Source organism: Salvia splendens, chromosome 21, assembly GCF_004379255.2.
Source record: "Salvia splendens isolate huo1 chromosome 21, SspV2, whole genome shotgun sequence".
Classification (NCBI taxonomy): domain Eukaryota; kingdom Viridiplantae; phylum Streptophyta; class Magnoliopsida; order Lamiales; family Lamiaceae; genus Salvia; species Salvia splendens.
The window spans coordinates 3,990,831-4,012,479 of record NC_056052.1 but is presented as its reverse complement, the minus strand read 5'-3'; the positions used below and the strand labels follow the sequence as shown (position 1 = coordinate 4,012,479).

The 21,649-nt window shown below is 37.2% G+C and overlaps 3 protein-coding genes across 3 annotated transcripts; 1 reads left to right on the top strand and 2 right to left on the bottom strand.

Moving 5' to 3' along the window:
• Window positions 1-1,904: 1,904 nt before the first annotated feature.
• On the bottom strand, window positions 1,905-2,693 carry LOC121784068. Its single transcript, XM_042182251.1, has 2 exons — window positions 2,603-2,693; window positions 1,905-2,519 (listed from the first exon to the last, which is right to left on the bottom strand). Exons 1-2 carry the CDS (start codon window positions 2,618-2,620, stop codon window positions 1,905-1,907), a joined length of 633 nt encoding a protein of 210 aa, XP_042038185.1. The 5' UTR covers window positions 2,621-2,693.
• A 7,088-nt stretch (window positions 2,694-9,781) lies between these two features.
• On the top strand, window positions 9,782-15,526 carry LOC121783665 (protein MRG1-like). Its single transcript, XM_042181809.1, has 11 exons — window positions 9,782-10,068; window positions 11,004-11,057; window positions 11,260-11,273; window positions 11,714-11,859; window positions 12,000-12,035; window positions 12,303-12,343; window positions 12,548-12,646; window positions 13,419-13,498; window positions 14,221-14,390; window positions 14,593-14,677; window positions 15,205-15,526. Exons 1-11 carry the CDS (start codon window positions 9,928-9,930, stop codon window positions 15,293-15,295), a joined length of 957 nt encoding a protein of 318 aa, XP_042037743.1. The 5' UTR covers window positions 9,782-9,927; the 3' UTR covers window positions 15,296-15,526.
• Window positions 15,527-16,067: 541 nt separating this feature from the next.
• On the bottom strand, window positions 16,068-18,763 carry LOC121785192 (protein TRIGALACTOSYLDIACYLGLYCEROL 2, chloroplastic-like). Its single transcript, XM_042183571.1, has 6 exons — window positions 18,653-18,763; window positions 17,912-18,529; window positions 17,504-17,833; window positions 17,090-17,205; window positions 16,648-16,738; window positions 16,068-16,536 (listed from the first exon to the last, which is right to left on the bottom strand). The coding sequence occupies exons 2-6, from the start codon at window positions 18,416-18,418 to the stop codon at window positions 16,444-16,446; spliced, it is 1,137 nt and encodes a 378-aa protein (XP_042039505.1). The 5' UTR covers window positions 18,419-18,529; window positions 18,653-18,763; the 3' UTR covers window positions 16,068-16,443.
• Between the last annotated feature and the right edge of the window lie 2,886 nt (window positions 18,764-21,649).

Below are 21,649 nucleotides of genomic sequence, written 5' to 3'. Positions count from 1 at the left end.
GGAACTTTTGAAATGACACGGGTTTTAATGCAAAATAGGTAAAGGAAGAGAGATAGATAGAAAGTGTGTTAGTGGAAAATAGGTCTCACCTCATTAGAGACAAAGAAACATCCTAAAAAGGAAAGTTTCTACTTTTAGGGACGAACTAAAAAGGGAAGAATTTCTATTTTTAGAGGACGGGGAGAGTATATAAATCGAAACGAACAACACTAAACGTGCGTCAAACGAGAGTCCTTGTTTTTGATCAATTCTGGACATTGGTTCAGTTTCTTGATGGCAGCAGCGAGCAGGGGCTCCTCAATAGCCTCTTTGACCTCATGGCTAGAACGTGTCCCGCTAATCATCAGACCACACCATCCTGGTGTTCTTCCCTTGTATGGTAGCCCTTCCTGAACTTCGGTCTTTCCTTCCTCTTCTGCCCCTACAGTTGGGTACTCTTGTATATCTCTCTTGATTGGGAGTCTTGTTGCAGTCGGGAGATGAGGCAAATTCACCCTTATTTTCCTAAGAGAAGAGAGATACAGGCCACGGATTCCTCCTTCTTTCTTTTCTTTGCAGAATGGTGATGGGACTGCTCCTCTCTCTTTAGTTCATCACCAAAACTTCCAGTTTCCTCCCTAAAATTCTCCCTTCGGGTTCTGTAATATTGAAGGTTTGTAACCAGTTCGATCTCATCAGAATAACCTCCCTTAACCGGTCCATCCTTTATTTCCGTTACCTCACTGGGCCTTCCTAGTACTGCTTCAAACATAGGTTCTTTATATGAGGCTCCTGCCCCCCAGGTAATGTCACTCACACCCACCTTGTCAGGCACATGCTCCGCCAGCTGGTGTTTTCCCGAATTCCTTTTCATCTCATTTATGACGTCAGATAGCTAGGATACCTGCTTGATGTTTTCCTCTATGTTTGCCTTATGTTTCTTATGGGTATCCTGCACAACCCGTGTCACTTCGTTGTTCGACTGGAGACAACTCCTCATTCTCTGCTGTGAAGCAAGCAATTCTCCAATCCTTTCATCCATAGATCGTCCATGCTTGTTGGGACTCTGTATCTGGTCTGGATTTTTCGTATAGTGAGGGTCGTACTGAGTGTTAGGATAAGGGTGGTAGGTGTAGTTGGGCTGAATTCGATATGGGTGACAGTGATCCTTGAGCTGATTGGGACGGCAGTGATGGCCATGATCGGGGTCTGGGTAAGTTTGATAATGCTTGGGTAAATGGTACAAGTAGTCTTGGTGGTCCCTTGAAATTTGTGGTACGTGGTTGGTATTTGAGTAGGGGCTCGCAAATTATGGATTATGTTGGTTCATTTTTTCCAAGCTCCATTGCGGCAAGCTGCCTGACCAACTGGGCTGATTCCATTGACTCCCATTGCTCCAGTTATTCCAACCGTTCAGATTCTTAGTTGGCCAAATGGCATGCGTCTCCAGTGCATACTGACACTCTAGGTGTTCTTCCCAATGCGCAAGCCCATAATTTCTGGGATTCCAGATCCTGTTTGAATTCCATAGCCCAGTTGTATTAGGATGACGATCTACTTGATTAGTTGTTGTACTGGCCTTGATTGGGGAAGCTTGCAGTTTACTTTTTAAATAGCCGTCAGAATTGCCTTCTCGAGCTTGTCAAGCCGACTCTCCCATCGATCATCATTTCTCAATTGTGAAGATTCCTCTATGCTTTTCTCGGTGGGAGAGTTTGTGGATCGTCATATTCCCTCTTCGCATGGAGAAGTCTTTCCATCAATCTCTTGGCTTCACTAACTCGCAGTTTAAAAAAACTTCCTCCACTTGATGAGTTCACCAAGTCCTTGCTTTCGGCAGTCATCCCCTCATAGAAAGTTGAGTAAATTTCTGCTTCCAACATAAGATGGTGTGGGCATGAATCCAACAAATCCCTATATCTGAACTAGTACTGAATCAGGGTCTCATCATACCCTTGTGCAACTTCTTGGATTTCCCTCCTGAGTGTTCTTGTCTTCGCTACTGGGAAGAAATTTTCCAAAAATACATTCTTGAAATCGGACCATAGTTTGATAGAATTCAACGATAGTCTCATGAACCAAGTGTTTGCCTCCCCTTTAAGAGAGAAAGGGATGGCCCTAAGCCTATAGTCATCCTCACTTGATCCAACAGGCCTTTTCTGACTCTTATAGAGTTTGTAAAATTCGTGTAAGAAGTTGTATGGGTTGTCGCAACTTCTTCCCCAAAACTCGGGCAAAACGGCTAACAGGTGGGGCTTTAAGTAAACAACTTCGTGTCCTGTGATTGCAATTATGGCTTGCGGTGGGTCGCTCTCCAGATGAGTATACATGGAGCACAACTCAAGATCATCTTCTTGATCATCAACCTTGTTGGCTTTCTCTCCTTCAATTGAGCATTTGGATCCCGACTGATCCTCGATGGTTGTTCCCAAAACCTTCTCATTGCTTGCCTCTAACCCATTAGGCAAGGTAGGGCTTGCTTTTGTATGAATGGTGACTGCGTTTACCCTTCTTTTCATTGGCCAGTCGGATTCGACATCCTTAAATTGTGGAACACAGAAAATAAAGAAAAGTTTAGCTACAATATTTACACTAAAATTCTTAACAATAATATGAGACCCACCATCCATACTTGCTGCATTTTTATCCTCGCCGATGTTCGGCCCTAGACCAACAGGCAGGCAAATTAACAATTCGGAATGAGTGGTGGCGAGTTCGGTCACCTCCCTCCTTGGTGAATTTAGCATAGCTCATCGTGGAAAGTTTTCTCGTAACTGCAATAAACAGAAGAAAAGGAAAACTATCAACAATATATACACCAAAATATCAGGCAACAAATGTATGTAAAAAAAAATAAAACGCTATCATCCCCGGCAACGGCGCCATTTGAAATACTTTTCTGTATTCTGTAACTTTTCACGCAATATGAGATAGTAATTAAACATAGATTGATCAAGAAGACGCTGACCAACTGATCAAGACAACTCCCAGGAAATCTACTCGTCGCCGGGTGCGCTAACAAGAACGAGAACCGCTTTCAAGACCTTAACCCACAATACTATTTACTAGTAAAGAAAAGTAAGGGTCGAATCATACAGAGATGATGTGTTTAACATTTGTTGTTGACATTTGGGGAAATGGCTGCTGCCACGCTTTACAAGTGGGTTAAGTTTTATCCTACTGAACTGACAAGAACTAAACAAACTGATCAACTCACCTATACTATGTTAAGGACTGGACTATCTATACTAACTCCTAACTGATCAACCTAGATATCAACTTGATTAAACTGATAGATTCAAACTAAAACTTTCCCGAAATAACCAAACAAAAGGTAAAAGCAAGGTAGGGACCAATCCCTTAACTAACAAACATCAGAAAAAACTGTCGGAAAATAAACATTGACATAAAGCTATAATTCTAGATCTGAACAACTAACTTCTTCATCTTCTTCATCTGGATTGATAACAATAGAACATAAACTGAAACTCAAACATCTTGAAAAAGAAAACAAACCGGACTTTTGATTTAAAAAGTAAACTCAACCATAGCTATCAGATCTAACCTACTTGATCAACTTAAAACAAAAAAAAACAGCAGTAAACCATAATCTTGCAAACTTAAACAGAGGACTTCAGATTTACGTGATCTAATATTGTTCCATAAAATTCAAACACAACCAAATACAGATCTGTGGAATGGAAAGCAACAACCCAGATTTCATCCTCCTACACTACCAATTGTGAAAAGCATCCAATCAGACTCCAACAAACTCTTCGAAAACAAAATCCAATCAACACAGCAAAACATTCATAGCTCGAACTTCAACAACTTCCAACAAATTTAGCTCAAAACAACAATAGCACACACAGAATGAAACCGAACAGTAAAATACTTCATAACATCAGGTACGAGTTAAACGATTCAGAATAAGCTTCACCAACACGAAGTTCTAAAAACTAGAAAATGCTTTAAATGAAATTGTAGCTGACATAAATTAAAATGATTTGTTTCTTCGCCCTTATAGGACGGTGGGGCACATACACGATGAACTTAAAAACACCACCACAGCTAGAGAATAAAACCCCCATCTAATTGTGTAGAACGGAATCTAGAGTGATGGAGAACATGTGAGCTTCCGAGACTCGGCCTAGAAGAGAGCTGATAGTAAGAGCTGCCTCATTCTTCCTTCCCTTCCCTATTTATAGGGAGGCTTGAGACTCTGATCCCTAGGACAATCTTCCTTCCAAAAGGTCGGTTGTACCCTTAGCATTAGGATCCCTAGAATATGCTCTATCTCCTTTTGGGCACTCTCGCTGCTTCCGCTTGGTTTGCTTGATCAACTCGCAGCGCGTTATAAAATTGCTCTATTTTCTTCTTGATCCGTTGTCCGTCTGGTTTCTCCACACAACCTTCGATCACAACGGATTTTCTACACACCTGGCTCAAAATCACAAGTTAGTTCCTAAAAATTACAGAATTTCACCCAAAAATAGATGCATGAAACGAGCCTTATCAACATCACATATAAATTGTGAACTGAGTGCAATCTCGATATCTCGATAAATATATAAAAGCAGAGTATTTTATCTTACTAAGTAGGGGATGTCAATCCAAATAACCCGATAAAATTATAGGATTGAGGCTGCAAAATAATAACTTGAATACAAAATCGGGCTATTCGGGCCAGTCGATTAAGGCTATCGGGTTAGTCGGGCTGCCCAAGTAAGATTGCGGGTCGCCAGGCCATCGGGTTGTACATATGGATGTCATTAGGGCCAACCCTACTCAAGGTTGCTGGTTAATTGGGTTTGGACTAAATAAGTTGTGATTTTATCGAGTTATGTATATTCAATCCTAACCCTAAAGATTCGGGCTTCGAGATAACCCAAAGGACTAATCGGGTTGCTACCAATAAAATTAACATATGATTAATCTAATATATAATGATGAAACTTCCTTCCATCTCCTTCAATAGGAGTCCCGGTTCACTTTTACCATAAACGGTAATAGGGTCTCACATTCCACTAACTCGTTCCACTGACATTTCATCTAAAACTAATACTACTTACTATATAAGTGGGACTCATATTCCACTAATATTTTTCCACCCACTTTTCTTAACATTTCTTAAGACATCGTGAAGCCAAGAAATAAGACTCCTAATGGCGGACAGAGGAAGTATGAGTCCACATGGGCTCTTGTCCGCGTCCCATGACTTATTGATCAATTTTGGTTGCGATTAACGTATTGAACAGAGTGAAAAATCTTTGTTGGCATAAATATTTTGTGCATAGTAGAATCTTTGTTGGCTTAAATAAATAGTAGGGGGGTGGAAAACAGTTGAAAGCATCAATTGTTACGTACTCCCTCCGTCTGCCATTAGGAGTTCTGTTGACTTTTCTGCACTCATTTTATAAAAGTGATAGTAATAAATAGTTAAAGTGGAGAAATGATAAAATAAGAGAGAAAATAATATTGAGAGAGAGTCATTGGGACCCGGACTCCTAATGGTTGACGAAGGGTGTTTATTCATTTTCCAAGAAGGACGATGAGCGACAATATTTTGGAGTAAGAGAGAAACTTTGAGTTTAATGAGAGTTGAAAAACATACTCCCTTCGTCCCATTAAATAGGTCATATTTCTTTTTTAGTCCGTCCCATTGAAATAGTCCTTATCCATTTATGACAGCCTTTTTCTTTTATTCTTTTACTTTATCATTTGGGCCCCACTATGTCTACTACACAATTTCAACTATTTTTTCTCATTCTCTCTTACTTTACCAATTATACATTAAAACTCATACCAACCCCAAATGGCCTATTTCTCTGGGACAGAGAGAGTATTTTATTTCATCATTCTTGCTTCTTCTCAAATACTCCATACATATTTATAATAAGGTAAATTGCCTCAAAAGTCATGAACTTTCGGAAAAGTTTAATTTTTTCTATCAACTTTAAAAGTTGCATGGAAAGTCATGATCTTTACCGGGTGTTGCAAATTTCCCATGCGACCCGGCCCGGTAAATTTCAGGTACAGACTAATCCTACGTGGCTTGCTGGAGGCGTGACATGGCATATTTTCCAGCGCTACATAAAACGACATCGTTTTGCCCTGAAAGCTCTTAAGTTATGACTCTAAGTGTGTATTTCTAGCTCATATGCAGATTAAAACAGATAGGGTTCACGCACTTGATCAAGACAAAACCGACAACGGATCTAGTAGGCTACTAACTTGTCGGTGGGTGTGCAAACTGAGAGACTTAGAGCTTTCAAGACCTTAACCTACAATACTATAGATTAGTAAAGGGAAGTAAGAGTCGAATCCCACAGGGACAGAGACGTGTCGAGTTGTGTTTGGGACATTGGGAAGGTTTGTATGTTGCCATGCTTCACAGTGGGTTAAGTTTAAAACTAAGAAACTGAACTGATCAAGTCACTAAAACTAAAGGATCAACTAAACTAACTAAGACAAAGCGAAAACATGTTAAACTGATCAACTGGACTATGGATGCAAAGGTACTTCTGCAAAAGGTAACTTGGGACCACTGACACAACCGAACGCACTACTATAAAGCTGAAAACAATATAAAGGTGACAATGACTGCTACTCTGACGAACTACGACATTCTTCTTCGCTAAGCAACTTAATTGAAAACAACTACAGCAGATCTAAGCAGAGCACCTAACATAAAATAGGAAACAAACAAATCAAACGCAAATCCATGCAGATCGAACGGAAAGAAAGTAGATCTATAGCATCTATCCTAATTTCATGCAAGTTGATGAACTAAAACTCAGATTTACGTACATCTAACTACGAGAAACCTAAAACGGAAAAACAAACAATTATCAAAGCATAATCTAACTAAGAGAACACCAACTCCAAACCAACATGCATCGCAAACTCCATTCCAGACTCAGATCTAAACATAAACCAACTAAATCATGCAGATCTAACATCTAACACAGAACATAACACTATTGATTGGCGAAAAATAACTAAATCTAAGCAGGGAAACTAAAAATCAGAAAACGTCATATCCAAACCATCGTGCATTAAAAACTCTATTTCATAAACGATCTTCAACAATCTCAACTTAAACCCAGAATTCCAAACTCAGATTCAAAGATCGAGCGACAAACAGAATGCAACAAGAGTTAACTAAGAGAAAAACATCAAAACAACTAAGATTCAGAAATTATCCAGAAAATAGAAACTAAAAACAGAGTAACAAAGTTTCGGCCCCTCGAGGTTTAAGAAAAACACAAACGATGAAGGATTCTTTGAAGATTCAACTCCCTCCTTCCTAGATGAGGAAGAAGAGAGGGATGTGGTGGTAGAACGTCAACTCCAGTGGCTGCTAACTTCCTTGCTCCATACTATCTACGAACTAAGTGTATAAGAGAATGTAGAGTGTTGAGTGGTCCCCATTTTGCTTCATTTCCTCCCCTATTTATAGGACGGCTTGGGCACCAATCCCTAGGGCAAAGTCCTCCTGATTTGGCGTTAATGCCCCTAGCCAAAAAAGGCATCTCTTCTTTCTCTCTCATCTGACTCAGCATCTCATGTCTTCATGTGGTGAGATCCTCTTGATCAACTCGCTTAGCTAGTCAGACTCCGTTGCTCCGCTTGTCTCCAACTGATCAGTTTGCCTTCAGTTCTGGCCAGTTTTTCCATTTCTTTTCTGAATTGATCAAGTTGCTTCTATACTCAGCCGCTCCAACGCTTTTCAGTTCCTACACACTCAAACGACTACTTTTCCCCGAACTTAGTACCCCGATTAGTGTAATAACCACCATTAAACCATGCATGAAATGAGCCATATCATGCCACCCGATCAACGACGTCATTTTCACCCCCTCATTCTCCTCCCATTCCTTGGCCTTGTCGCTGCCGAGGAAATCCGATCTCCGCCGCCTCCTCCGGCGAATTCCGCCGCTTCTTCTTCCGCCACAGCTCCCTCGGGAGGCAGAACACGGCAAGGATCAGGAGGTGCACCATTGCGCAGGGGCAGCAGCAGCACACCGCCGCGCACTCTCTCGCCGTCTCCCCCGTCCTGTTTTCCCTCCTTCCGATTTTTGCGTCGTCACTGCGCCGCCGCAGCAGCAGCACACCACCGCGTCGTCGTCGCACCGTCGCCACGCTGTCAGCTGCGCCATCGGATGCAGAGGTCGTCGTCACCACGCCGTCACGCTAGCCGCAGTTCAAGCTTGGCGGATGCGCTAGCCGGATGTTTTTGAGAAGAAGTGAATTTGAGTTTTTTGAGCAGTAAGTTTGCCCTAGCAAATTGGACGTGAGCGTTGAAATTTTTTCGATAGGTGTTAAAATCCTTTAGTTAATTAGGGGAAGGGAAAGGAAAACTAAAAAAAATAAAGCCATTTAATACACAGTCAACATCCTAATCATCCGCCACGTCAACAAAAAATTTACACGTCAACACAGGGATGGCCGGAATACCCGACTCAAGAAATCGGCACTCGGAGGTAAAGTTCATGACTTTTAATGCAACTTTTAAAGTTGATGAGAAAAACCAAACTTTTCCGAAAGTTCATGACTTTAAGGGCAATTTACCCTTTATAAAACTCCCTCAGTCCCACAAAAATATGCACTCTTTCCTTTTTAGTTCGTCTCACAATAATATGCACTTTCCAATTTTGCAAACTCTTTTCTCTCTAATGAGGTGAGACCTATTTCCCATTAACAATACTTTAATTAATTTTTCTCTCTGCCCCTCTCTTACTTTACTAATTTTGCATTAAAACCTATGTTAAATTCAAAGTGTATATTCTTTGGGGTCAGAGGGAGTATGTATAGATACAAATGAATATCCCTCTCAAATCAAATACTATATGAAAAAAATTATTTAAAATAATAGTACTAAACAAATCAAAACTTTATAATTTATGAAAATAAATAATAATGATGTGGGAATCTGATCAAATGTAAACTCTAAATATTGTACAAACTCCAAACTATAATCTGAATCGTTAAAAAATATCAACATATGATAAAATAATAGCAATACAAAATGTCAACACAATGTCAACGGTTGATGCTATGTTGAAATTGTGTTGATATTGTATTGACATTGTGTTGACATCAAAATCTTGAAATTTTACAATGTGTTGACATTGTGTTGACGTTGTATTGAAAAGTCTGGAGTTTATACAATATATGAGTTTGCATTTTATCACTACCCTAATGATGTGACTATATAATACGGTTCATAGTGGAGATTTGAGTTACCATTTCCGTAGATGTAGGTTTGTGCTGATCCACGTGAACCATTGTCTCAATTTACACGTTTGCATGAGTGTGTGTGATTGATTATAGCTTGCGTTCTTATTCTTCTCGATCAATTAGATCGAGCTGAGATTAATTTTTTGATAGGCAGTTTTATTATTACACGAAAAAAACTCGCACCTGATATCATTTCAAAATAAATAAGCTCATTTGCTTTTTGGCTCTAAGTTTTACTCCCTTCGTCCCACAATAAGAGTCTTGTTTTGCCATTTTTTTCCGTCCAACAATAAGAGTCATATTTCTCTTTTATCATAAATAGTAAATAGTTTGCATTCCACCAACTTATTCCATCCACATTTTGTTAGTATAAAACTAGTGGGACCCTTATTTCACTTATTCAACTCACTTTTTTTTTATATTTCTTAAAATTCACGCCATAACTAAATATGACGAGAGAGTATATAGGTAATGTAATGTAAGTAAAAAAGTTAATGGCATCTAAAAATGAAGGACGGTTTGTATAAAATTTAAAGCATATTGGAGCGCACCACAGTCGACATTTGGTCGAACGGGTTTGGGCAGAAACAAGCGCTATATAAAAATGGTATCCACCCGTTTTCAGATTTGAAACCGGCAAAGAAGTGGGAAATTCCCAACGCTCTTCCTTCATTCTCTGCTTTCATCTTCGTTTCTCTACCAAAAATGGTGAGCAGTTCCAAGGGAGGATCGGCCAGCGACGCGGATAATTCTTCTGGCGACGTGCCCGAATCTCAGTCCAACAGCCTATTCTCCGAGGGCGAGAAGGTTCTCGCCTACCACGGCCCCCGCATCTACGAAGCCAAAGTACTCCCTAAATCGATTTCTTAGGGTTTTCGTTTTTACTGATTCCACCATTTGTTTTCTTAGTTTCTGTAATTGGAGCTCATTAATTTAGCTCTTTTAATTGGTACTTGAATATAATTTCAAATGTGAATTTGTGTTTATTAATTCTCTTAGCATCGAGCAGTTTTCATTTTATATCGAGCTTGTTTCTGAGTTGGGTTAGATGTGTTTTCCCCCTACTTGTTGTGATATAAGTGAATAAGGCGGACTTAGATGCATATTTAAATACACAGAATTCTTGATCGGAAGAATAAATGAGGATAATTGCATCCGAGATTCTGTTTGTGTAATGCCATTATGTTGTTTGCTTTCCCAATTGCATCCCTAACTCACTTTCAAGGGGAATGATTTTGAATAATTACCCTTCAGTTGTCACCCTTTCAAGATTCAAATTGATTTTTCGAATATATTGCCCCTTTGGTTGTGTTCTTCTTTTCGAATCAAGTCTGCTCGTACTAATGGGGCTTGATAAGTTTAATAACCACTGTTAAAGCCAGAGAACTGGGACAAGAAAAATCATCCAAGCACGAAAGTTAGAACGAGAAACTGTGCTTCTTTGCAATATTCATAATTTACTTTCTTCTGCTCCTAATACTTCCATGAGGAAAAAAATCTAGGAACCACAATCTTGCCACCTGAAGTCACAAATTTAATGACAAGATAATTTGTGCCTCCTCTCATATTAGAATTGGCAGTTTAATTTAGTATATTTTGTTCCTTCTCTGATTAATGATCATGTGCTAATGGTACATTACTCAGGATCAGTTTATTTCTTTCTTTTTTTGTTTTTTTCCTACAACTAGGTTTTTGCTACATATTATTTAATCTTTTGCAATTTTCTAGTTTTCTTTAGTCGTATCAGTATTTTTCATTAGTTTCTCTTTTGTGCGTGTAAGGTTCAAAAAACAGAGTTCCGGAAGAATGAGTGGAGATATTTTCTCCATTACCTTGTAAGTTTAATTTCCTATTTTCTCTATTTGCTCCTAGTTGATTTTGATTGACCATTTCCCGATGTGTTTGTGACTTTCTTAACAAAGCTCTTTCTATTAATTGTGTAGCCTATCAATAACATATTTGCCTGGTCTTATTTGTCAAATGGTATACTACTCTATATATACTCTAATACTCTAATTGGTATATTATCTTTTGCAGGGTTGGAATAAAAAGTGAGCACGCTCCCATCCCTTCACTTCCTTCTTTATTTATCAGACTTGAAGGTCCTATCTCAGTCTCTCTTTCAGTATGCTTTGTAGAAAACTTTATATGTGTGTAATAGATTTACCAATTTGTTATAATGCAGTGAGAAAATACCCAAATAGATATCAATTGTTCAATTCTTGATCACATTTAATTGTTTGGGTGTTTTCTGTAAATGTAATATACATGGCTATTGAATATCATTGTTTTACTTAGTATATAAATAAACCGTTCTTCCCTTGTGGTTCAGAATTTTGGAAACAAGTTAAATATCTTCTTTGGCTAAACATATACTTATTTGTTTTGGCCCCTGTGATTGGTATGTTAATAGCTGCAACTTTTTCACATTGCCGATACTGGTAAAGTTCTTTGGCATCACTAACTAAATGCTCAATATGTTGCCAATTAGTTGGGATGAATGGGTGGGCATGGATCGGCTGATGAAATACACCGAAGAGAATATCATGAAGCAACAGGCGCTTGATAAGAAAGCTGGAGTGGACAAGAATTCTAAATCAGGACGTTCGGCTCAAGCAAAACCAAAAAGTTCAGCTGGTATGGCTCTGTCTTTGATCAACTAATTTCTTAGGGACTCTTCTTGACTCTGTATTTCTTCATCAGATAACATTTTATGTTTGGTGAGCAGTTTTTTTATATGGTATTGAATTAAGTTCTATTCCTCATGGATTTTGTAGATGCTAAAATGGATAAAGAGGAGGCGAAAACCACAGGTAACTGTTTCCAGATTTCTACATTGTGTGTAATTTCCCACTTGCCCCCATCATGTACTCTTCAAAAAATGAGACTTCATCCTGGGCGGTAGTTGAGTAAGCAAGTGGAGGCTAAACTAGGTTGAAAACTGTATTATCTATGTCAATATTTGATGTAGTTAACCTCTTGATGAAATGAACTAAAGGAAGAAAAATATGGGATTTAGCCACATAGCAATAATAATGTATTCTGGACATATTTACCTATTCCATGTCACGAATTTGCAGCTACAAAGGGGAAAAAGCGAAAGGCTGATTCAGGGATTGAGGTTTGTTCCACACTCTCCTTTGGTTGATAGCTTGCAAATTTCACCAAAACAAATTGCGGATTTTATAATAGCAAAATAAATAAAATGTTGTAATTGCAACAATTCAAAAGCGCTGTTATAATTGCAGATTATGCTAAATGTTGTGTTATTTGCGGCATTTACCCTTAATTATTGATCTCCCAAATTTTTGGTCTTCTCATTTAGGACAACCCTGCAACAGAAAAACTCATCAAAATTCAAATCCCTCCCAGTTTCAAGAAGCGATTAGTTGAAGATTGGGAGTTTATTACTCAGCAGAACAAGGTAATTGTGCTTTGTTGCTCGAGGATACATTATGTAATTCAAGTAAAAATTTCAGAATGAGAGCAAAACTAACTCATTTCTAACGACAAAGTGCTAATGAGTTGGTACTGACTGCACAGATGCTAATGAGAGCAAAAAAAGTAACTCATAAAGGTTCATGCATACTTTTTCTCTTTTTCTCTTCAGCTAATGAATTGGCAAGTACTGACTCCAGGGTTGCTGTTCATTCTAATCCTTGCATATATAGTTGAAGTATCACATGTGAGTGTGATTATAGGGAAAAATTGGGATATCCAGTACTATATTTTCATAGCAATTTTGAATAATGTTCTAACACAATCAATGGAAGCATTGCTGAAGTGTGGACTAATTAGGATATCCAGTTATTTTTCCAGGACAGTTAAAAAGCAATGAAAACCTAATATTATGTAGACTGGCTTTTACTCATCAGGCGATTCATACCATATTCAGTTTGTGCTGTCAAACGGAATTATTCTGCCCTTTTTCTTTATCAATTTTACAGCATTGAACCTCTTTTTACTTACGTCAAATTCAGATAAGAATGTTCTCAAGAATCATGAGCTTTTTACCTAATGCTGATAATTTTTTCTTCTAGACCTCTGTCACCAAATGTCCGTCAATCATTCATGTTTAAGGTGTAGTCCTTGATTCTGATGGATATTGCTGCCCATTTTGTTTCTGCTTCCTGGATTTGTATTATATGCGTCACACTGTAAGTAAACCGTACATATAAAGGTTTTCTTTGCTCTAGCTTGTGAAGCTCCCCAGATCACCAAATGTTGACGATATATTGACAAAATATCTTGAACACAGGTCCAAGAAAGATAGCATGTGAGTTTGTTTTCTCATCTGAAACTTGCCCATGTGTGTAAACAACTATCTGCCATGTTATACTTTGTGATTGAAATATGGATGAGTTATTCCTGATATCCAGTTTCAATTAGCTGACAAAAACCATCAGTTTCTGTGAATGAATGGCCCAACAAAAAACTTTGGTACTCTGTTTGTTAATTGTAGACCATTTATTTTTGTTCGATGGACGGATACTTATAAAGACTGCACGGTCGTGATGGGAGAGAATGCATGCATTCCCTTCAGAGGAGATGCATTAATATATAATACTCCTAATATAAAGCATGCTCCATGTTTTTTATTTCACTTTACTTTCTTTTCAGTAATAGACTCTGAAAGTCCGCTTGTTAACAGGTTGATTTGTTACAACAATGAGTGGTAATTATCTAAATATCATTTCCCGAGAATTTATTTTATCCTCTTGGTTAGTTTACCCCCATATATCACAGTAGTTTGATTTTCTGTTCTTGACCGTACCCTTAAAAGGTTGGAGCTGCAAGTAGTTTGTTTGTTAGGTAGAATCTAAAGCTATAGATATGTGCATAGTTGGGAAATACACCTACTCATATGTTAACTTTAGTTGCATGTTTTATGTTTTATGAGTTACATTGTTTAGATCTCAGGGGAAGTAAAAGAGAGATTGTTTCCTGAAATGTTCAATTTTACATGGCTAATTATACTTTTCGTTTGCATGAGTACAGGATTACTGATGTGGTTGGAGAAATTTTGAATGGGTTAAGATGTTATTTTGACAAAGCATTGCCAACTATTCTTTTGTACAAAAAGGAACGCCCACAGTACCGAGAGGCTGTTTCAGATAATACATCTCCATCAACTATATATGGAGCTGAACATTTGTTGCGCCTATTTGGTATGCTTATTGTCAATAAGAACTTAGCAAATCATTGTCAAATATGATTTCATTTTAGTATTATTTTAATACTCTTGTTTTGCCTTAATAGAATGCTTATTGAATGTTCTTGTTGGACTTGGAGTTCACCTTACTTCAACATTTTTTTACTGTTCTTTTTTTATCTGATTTGGATTGTATGTTTGCGTACTATTATATGCAGTGAAATTGCCAGAGTTGTTGGCTTATGTGAAAATTGATGAGGAGACTTTGATTCGGTTGCAGCAGAGATTGCTCGAATTTCTCAAGTATGCTGTTAATCTTATTGTTTAACTTCATGACATCTCTCTACTGCTCTATTTATGTGCTTATATGGTGACAAGAAAATAATTATGATCCATATTGCAATTCAATGATCTGCAATAAGGTTGTCAACATAATGTGCGATGAATAAAGCTAAATTCCATAGTTTCTCCTCTCTGTCTTGCGAGTTTTCTTGTAACCCCTGCTTATTGTGATATGGGCAAATGCAAGCAGCAACTGACTTGCGTGTCAACATGCACACTGTTTATGCATGTTGCTTCTTTTTCTGAGAATGAAAATTGTCGTATCGTGTATCATACATATTTGTGTTTCACTTTCAATATCTATTCCTATAGAATTCCTTATCCTCATAATATTCTACATCAATTCTTCTGGTCACTTTATTTGAGTACTGCAGACATGGTAAAACATTCACTTGGAATTCAAAGTTGGGACTTTTTATATTTCAGATGTAAACCATATTTGATTTTCCTATACTTTACCTTACTACCTATGGCGGTGTTTGATGTAGGTTTCTGCAAAATAACGAGAGCACTTTCTTCCTCTCCGCATATGATGGTCCTAAAATTACTGAAGGAGGTAGCAAGGGGAAGGATAGCTGACTTGATAATCAATGTGTTCTTGTCGTAGTTGCTGGCTTTAATATACCGGGAAAGAAGCATCGGTATGTATGGGTAATCATGTTGTTGTTTATAGGCTCTTACATATTGTTGTAGCAACATAGTACTTTATTTTAGAAGAGGGATGCATAGTTTCCATTTTTCACATTCTATTTGTAAAACAGCTCCACACCATCAATTTCAACTGTAATATACTTACCTAAATTTGAGACATGCCCTTGATCCTGATGCCCTTGTTTTATGATTTTAGCTCATATTAGTGTATAACATTTTTCATTTGTCATGTTTAACATTATTTCAAGAGAAAAAGGGAATAAGCTGGGTCCATGCGCTTTGATGATGGTTGAGACCGAACGCATAATGATGCATTTACAAAAAATAATAAAATTCACATAGATCAACCAATGACCATAAACCTATAAGTTTAGTTTAACTAATTTAAGATAATTGAATTAAATAAAAAAGATTTATTGCTGTAAAAATCTATGGTTGGGACAATAAGCATCCGTCTCATTCGTACTTTGGATACCAATATAACCATCGAAGGTTATTTGAAGTGACTAATTCCTGGCTAGATCTATAGGTATATATATCTCCAAAATCTTGAATATTGGAAGTTATAATCAAAATAGTCATTTTATGACGAAATGAACGTGCTTTCATTTTACTGGAGTACTATTAACACACAGCAATACGTGAACAATGATTGGAGGAATGAAACTTCCATTCCTAAAACAGAGAGAAAAAACTAACATGCATATCAAAATGATGTATTCATTAGATCTGAGCTAGAACAAATGAACAATGCAGAAATCGAGTTGTAACCATTATTTGTATTTCTTGTAATCTAGAAACAAAACATCTGACCTAAGTGTAAAACAATGGCTGGATCACCAATCTAAGAGAGAGAATGCTGTAAATCTCGTCCAAGAGCAAACATCAATCATGAAAGAACACAGATGGAAACATCTATCATGAGTACAGAGTGTAAGGAATGCACCAATTTAGCTATTTCAACGAGACCGTCCAGTGCCCGAAACAGAGTAGCTTCATCATACTCGATCCGAAAACATCTTGCCCAAATTAAGTCCACCCCTACTTTCAATGTATAGAAAATTGCTGCATATTCTTCATAGAAGCCGGCTGAGAGACTTAATTAGCAGTTTCAAGTTCTTTCTTGTGGCTTCATCCCCGGTAAATCCCAATATATCGGAGCTTATGTTCTGCACACATGGTTGCTGGTAAATAAAACAATAATTTTGCAACAAGTATAATGATAATAATAATAATACATTCAAAGCTTCGCGACCATGACAGAATCTAGGTAAACATACCTCAATGTTCTTCAGTGTGAAAATGAGAGTGTAGATAGACTTCTGAATTAGTTCTGTGTTCTCTGGAGTTAATATTGATGATTGGACCTTTCTGCATAATCCACATATTATGCATCATCAGCTGATTTTCAAAGAACAGATGATGAAAAACCTCAATGCCATAAACATCATTGATAAGGATAAATTATTTGGCAAGAATCTCATGAATTTTGAAGCAACTTATAGTTTAAGTCATGGGATACCTAAGTCAAAAAGATTTGTAGACTAGGTTAAGTAAATGACACAGGGAAACATGCAATCATTTTCTTTTTGATTCGATTCATTAAAACAAAAGCTGGACACAGCTTCAAGGTCTATAAAAAAAGAATAACATCTATTGCACTATCAATGGTTTAGTATAAAGTATTGCGTAATTTTATGCATATAACACTTCTTTATCTACCTCAGATCCTCAGAAGCTCGTGTAAGGCTTTTGGTTAAATTCTTGGCTTCTTTCAGCAAACCACTATCATGAACTTCAGCCAGTAATGGTTCTACATCTTCAGCTAGAGCTTGAATCTGAGAAATCACTACATCAGAGACCGGATCTTGCATGAGATACATTCCATGTACTTTAGATAGAATAGAAAAAAATATTTAAGATTCAGAGCAAGATATTTGTTATTTTTGCAGTGTCACAAATTTTAGTATCACTAGTCTATCAATTCTAAGAGAAAAGCTTGGCTAGTAGTATCTAACTGAGATGGCCCACTGTAAATTATTTATAGTGAAAATGTCACCAAACAAGCCAAAAGAAGCTGACTGTTACTATGATAATAGAGCAACAATAAGGTAACAAAAAGCACGTGGACTGTACCTTTGTAAGCAAAGGCCTCGCCTCTTCAACAACAGCAGCAATCTGCTCAGCCAAGGAATAGGTATTCGCCACACCTATTCCTTCAACTTCACGCCCAATGCGAGTAAATATTCCAACCAATGCATCCAAGCTCACCCCCTGGCGCCCCTTCAACTTTTGCCTGTCACACACAATAAGACCCTCTTTAACACAACCAGCATGAAGAGGCCCAACCGATGGCACCGGAATGGGGTCTTTTGGTGTGATATCAATGAGTGTTTCCATAAGAAGGCCGGATTGATTGACTTCAACCACCGAGTTCCTTGGTATTATAACTTTATCATCTTCAATCTGTAAGTATCAACATCAATAAAAACTCAGTGATTTTCAGCACACACATTGAAGCCACAAGTGGAAAACAAGTCTCACCTCAACTATAGCCTCGATATTCCTCAACGAGGGGTTCACCCGAATCACATTGCCAACATTAACCCCTCTAATCCTGACAGGCGTTCCGGTGCAAATGCCAGAAGCCTGATCGAACTCGAAAACAGCCAAGTACTTGTTAAACTTTGATCTCAACTGAAACCCCCTCAACCAAGCCAAGCTAAATGCCAACAAAAAAGCCCCAGAAATGAGGAACAAACCAACTCCACCCTCCCACACGCTTTTCCCCCCAAAACCGAAATCACTCAAAGGCCTCAGAGTTTGCTTCCAAATTGCCCTTGGAACATCCAGAGCCAGCGAGAGGAGGCTCCTCGATTCACTCTGAAGGTTATGATCCGCATCAGCAGATGATGAATTGGCTCTGATAGTAAGAGCTTTCCTATTCCTATTTCTAAGAGGAGTAATCAGACAGGGCAAGGAGCTCAATGCAACATACTCTGAATTAGGTTTCACAGAAAAAGATCTCAGAAGCAAGGAATTCGTTTCCATGTTCAATTCAACTTTAGACTGAGAACTTATAATTCAATCCAATAGTTGAGGATTGTGGATTTCTGGATACTATCCTCAATCATTGACATTTATCAACCGCTAAAAGAGTTGCTGAAATGAAAATTCACGGCGTGCATCAACCAAAACGCAGTAGAAATCAGTGTAAAGTAGCTGGTGAATGCAGAGGAAATATTAGAATGATTAAATTGTGGAAAACTACAAAGGAAGAGATACCATATAGCTATGTGATTCAGGTTGGAAGCTCCGGAGAAACCAATCCCTAGCCTGAGCCCCAGTGAGCGATAGAGAGAGAGAGAGAGTAGTGAGAAGGTCGCAGTGACGAGAGCTAGAGTGAGATATGGGCTGGGCTGGGCTGGGCCGTTCGATAAGTCAGAATTTTGATTTGAAGCCCATATGCTAACTATAGAATTTTCGTTTAGAAAGTTTAGTTTAATTTAGAAAGTTTTGGTAGGGTTGAGAGTGTCCACTGTAAGGCTGACAACTCCAATAGACCCGCCCCTTTTTTGTCCACAGCCTCAGTTTTTTTGTCCACGCCTAAAAAAAAGGTTTTCGCCATTATAGGTGGACACTTCCAATAACCCCAAAATTTTGTATCAACTTTTCATTTAATTTTTAAAAAAATCGAAAATTTTGTACCTGCTACTTCTTTCTCTCCTTCTTCCTTCTTCCTTCTCCAATCACCCTCTCCCTTTAAAAATGTCGAAAATTAAAAAAAAAATTGACCGGGGCGGCCGGCGCGCCGACCGCCGGCGCACTATAGGCCGGCGCGCCTATAGGCACGGCGAAAGGGCACCGGCGCGTCCTCGCACAAAACTCGCCGGAGGGCCTTCCGCCCCAGAAATGCCGTCCGCCTCGGGGCGGACGTCCTTGCCTCTATAGCAAGGCGCCGCCCCTATAGTGGACACTCTGATAACTCATCTACGAATGGAATTCTATGAAAAAAAATATCATTTTTTCATAGAATTTCATCTCTGGATGAACTATCAACCCTACCAAACATACATCTATTGTAAACTTCAATTTAGATACTCTCTTTTACTCTATTGAAAAAAGAGTGAACTACAAAATTGGTCCTTGGACTATGGGTTTATCTCGTCCATAGTCCATGACTTTAAAAATATCGCCAGACATCACTAGACTAAGGGTTTATTTCGAAATTAGTCCTTTTGGCTATCTTTGTTCCGAAAATGCCCTTTTGAGTTTTTGTGCAATTTTGTCTTTTCACATTTTAACCGTTTCAATGTGATATTATTTCAAAATTATCTTCTTCTTCCTTTTGTCATCATTCACTTTGTTTTTTTATTTTAATATCAGATTTAATTTTATAAAATTAAATTTAAAATTTAGAATTTTAAATATCAATAAATTATTTTAATTAAAATTATTAATTTTTGTATTCTTTCTCGTCTTATAACTATATATATATAAATAAAACTATGCAGCCAACCCACACAAAACTCTTTTATAATAAATACATAAATTAGTAATTTTAATTAAAAATAATTCATTGATATTTAAAAATCCAAATTTTAAATTTAGTTTTATAAAATTAAATCTAATATTGAAATAAAAAAAAAAGTGAAGGATGACAAAGGGATGAAGAAGAGAATTTTGAAATAAGATCAGATTTAGTACCTCTTAAAATAATATCATATTGAAATAATTAAATGTGAAAAGACGAAATTGCTCAATGCTCAAAAGGGCATTTTTCGAATAAAAATAGCCAAAATGACCAATTTCGAAATAAACCCTTAGTCCAGGGATATCTGGCAATATTCTTAAAGTCCAGGGACTATAGGCGAGATAAACCCATAGTCCAGGGATCATTTTTGTAGTTCACTCTTGAAAAAAAGTTTCATTTTTGAACTACAAGAGTTTTTAATATTATATAACTAATAAAATTATGAAAAAGGTTTAAAAAATAAGTAAGTATGCATGAAAGAGAAAAGGCGATAAGAAAGTTTCATGGATAGAAAATATTTTCTGTCCGCAAATAGGAGCCTCGTTTTTTCATTTTAGTCTGTTCACGAATAGGAGTCCCGGTTCACTTTTACCATAAATGGTAATAGGGTCCCACATTCCACTAATTCATTTCACTCACATTTCATTTAAAACTAATATATACAAGTGGGACCTCTATTCCACTAACTTTTTTCCATCTACATTTTTCTTAATATTTCTTAAAACTTGTGCCCCATAAATAGGACTTCTAATGGCGGACGGGGGGAGTATCAATTTTGATGGACGAAATGAAATAGAAAAGTAGAATTATTTTTTTTTACTGAGGAAGTATAATAAAAATGTGAATTAAATCAATTAAAGTAATGTGAAGTGTGAACTCATTTACTACTCAAAGTATAATGAGATTTCTTCTATTATCAAATAAAGAGAGTATAATCTCATCTTTAAAACAATGGTAGGAATTTAAATAATGACTTTTTCAAAATTTGGTTAGTCTTATAAAATTTTGACATCGAACTAGTAAACACAATTTTTTTTAGTTTCCATAGTTTCCCATCATATAAATTCTAAGTAAAATTGATGGCGAAGTGGTAGCCGACGTGAGGTCCATGAGTTTCCGTGAGGTGCATGAGTATCATTCAATAATATATTGATAGTAATGATGTATTTTATCTTAAAATCAATTGATAATAGGAGGAGTGGTTCGTGAGATTTATATACTAATAATAAAGTTTTTGGAAAATTCAGCTGGGTCAAGTTTGGGCTAGCTGCCCGTTTGATAGAAACAATTTAACTACTCGCACGCCGATGGGTTATTATTTATTATTATATTATTATTATTATTATTATTATTATTATTATTATTATTATTATTATTATTATTATTATTATTATTATTATTATCGTTGTTATACATTTATTGCAAAAGAAATACAGAAAAAAAGTCAAATTAGTTGGTCAATATTTGAGGTTGAATTTTGCATTTGATGACGAATTCTCAGTTCCGGTATATTTATGGTTATGGACGACGTTTGGTCCTACACGATTACTGAATGCTATTACTACTATTCTGTGTTTACTGCAAGATTATTTTATTAATTAGTAAAAAACTATACTACTATATACTCCCTCCGTCCGCCATTAGGAGTCTCATTTCTTGGAGGCACGGGTTTTAATAAATATTAGGAAAAGTGGGTGGAAAAAAGTTAGTGGAATAGGGGTCTACTTGTATATATATTAGCTTTAAAT

Coding starts and splice junctions, on each gene's coding strand:
- LOC121783665 (XM_042181809.1), top strand. CDS start 9,928: ATGGTGAGCAGTTCCAAGGGAGGATCGGCCAGCGACGCGGATAATTCT. Junction 12,344..12,547: donor AGGCTGATTCAGGGATTGAG/GTTTGTTCCACA, acceptor CTTCTCATTTAG/GACAACCCTGCAACAGAAAA. Junction 12,647..13,418: donor TTATTACTCAGCAGAACAAG/GTAATTGTGCTT, acceptor TCTTTGCTCTAG/CTTGTGAAGCTCCCCAGATC.
- LOC121785192 (XM_042183571.1), bottom strand. CDS start 18,418: ATGGAAACGAATTCCTTGCTTCTGAGATCTTTTTCTGTGAAACCTAAT. Junction 17,834..17,911: donor ATATCGAGGCTATAGTTGAG/GTGAGACTTGTT, acceptor TGATACTTACAG/ATTGAAGATGATAAAGTTAT. Junction 17,206..17,503: donor CGAGGCCTTTGCTTACAAAG/GTACAGTCCACG, acceptor GTGATTTCTCAG/ATTCAAGCTCTAGCTGAAGA.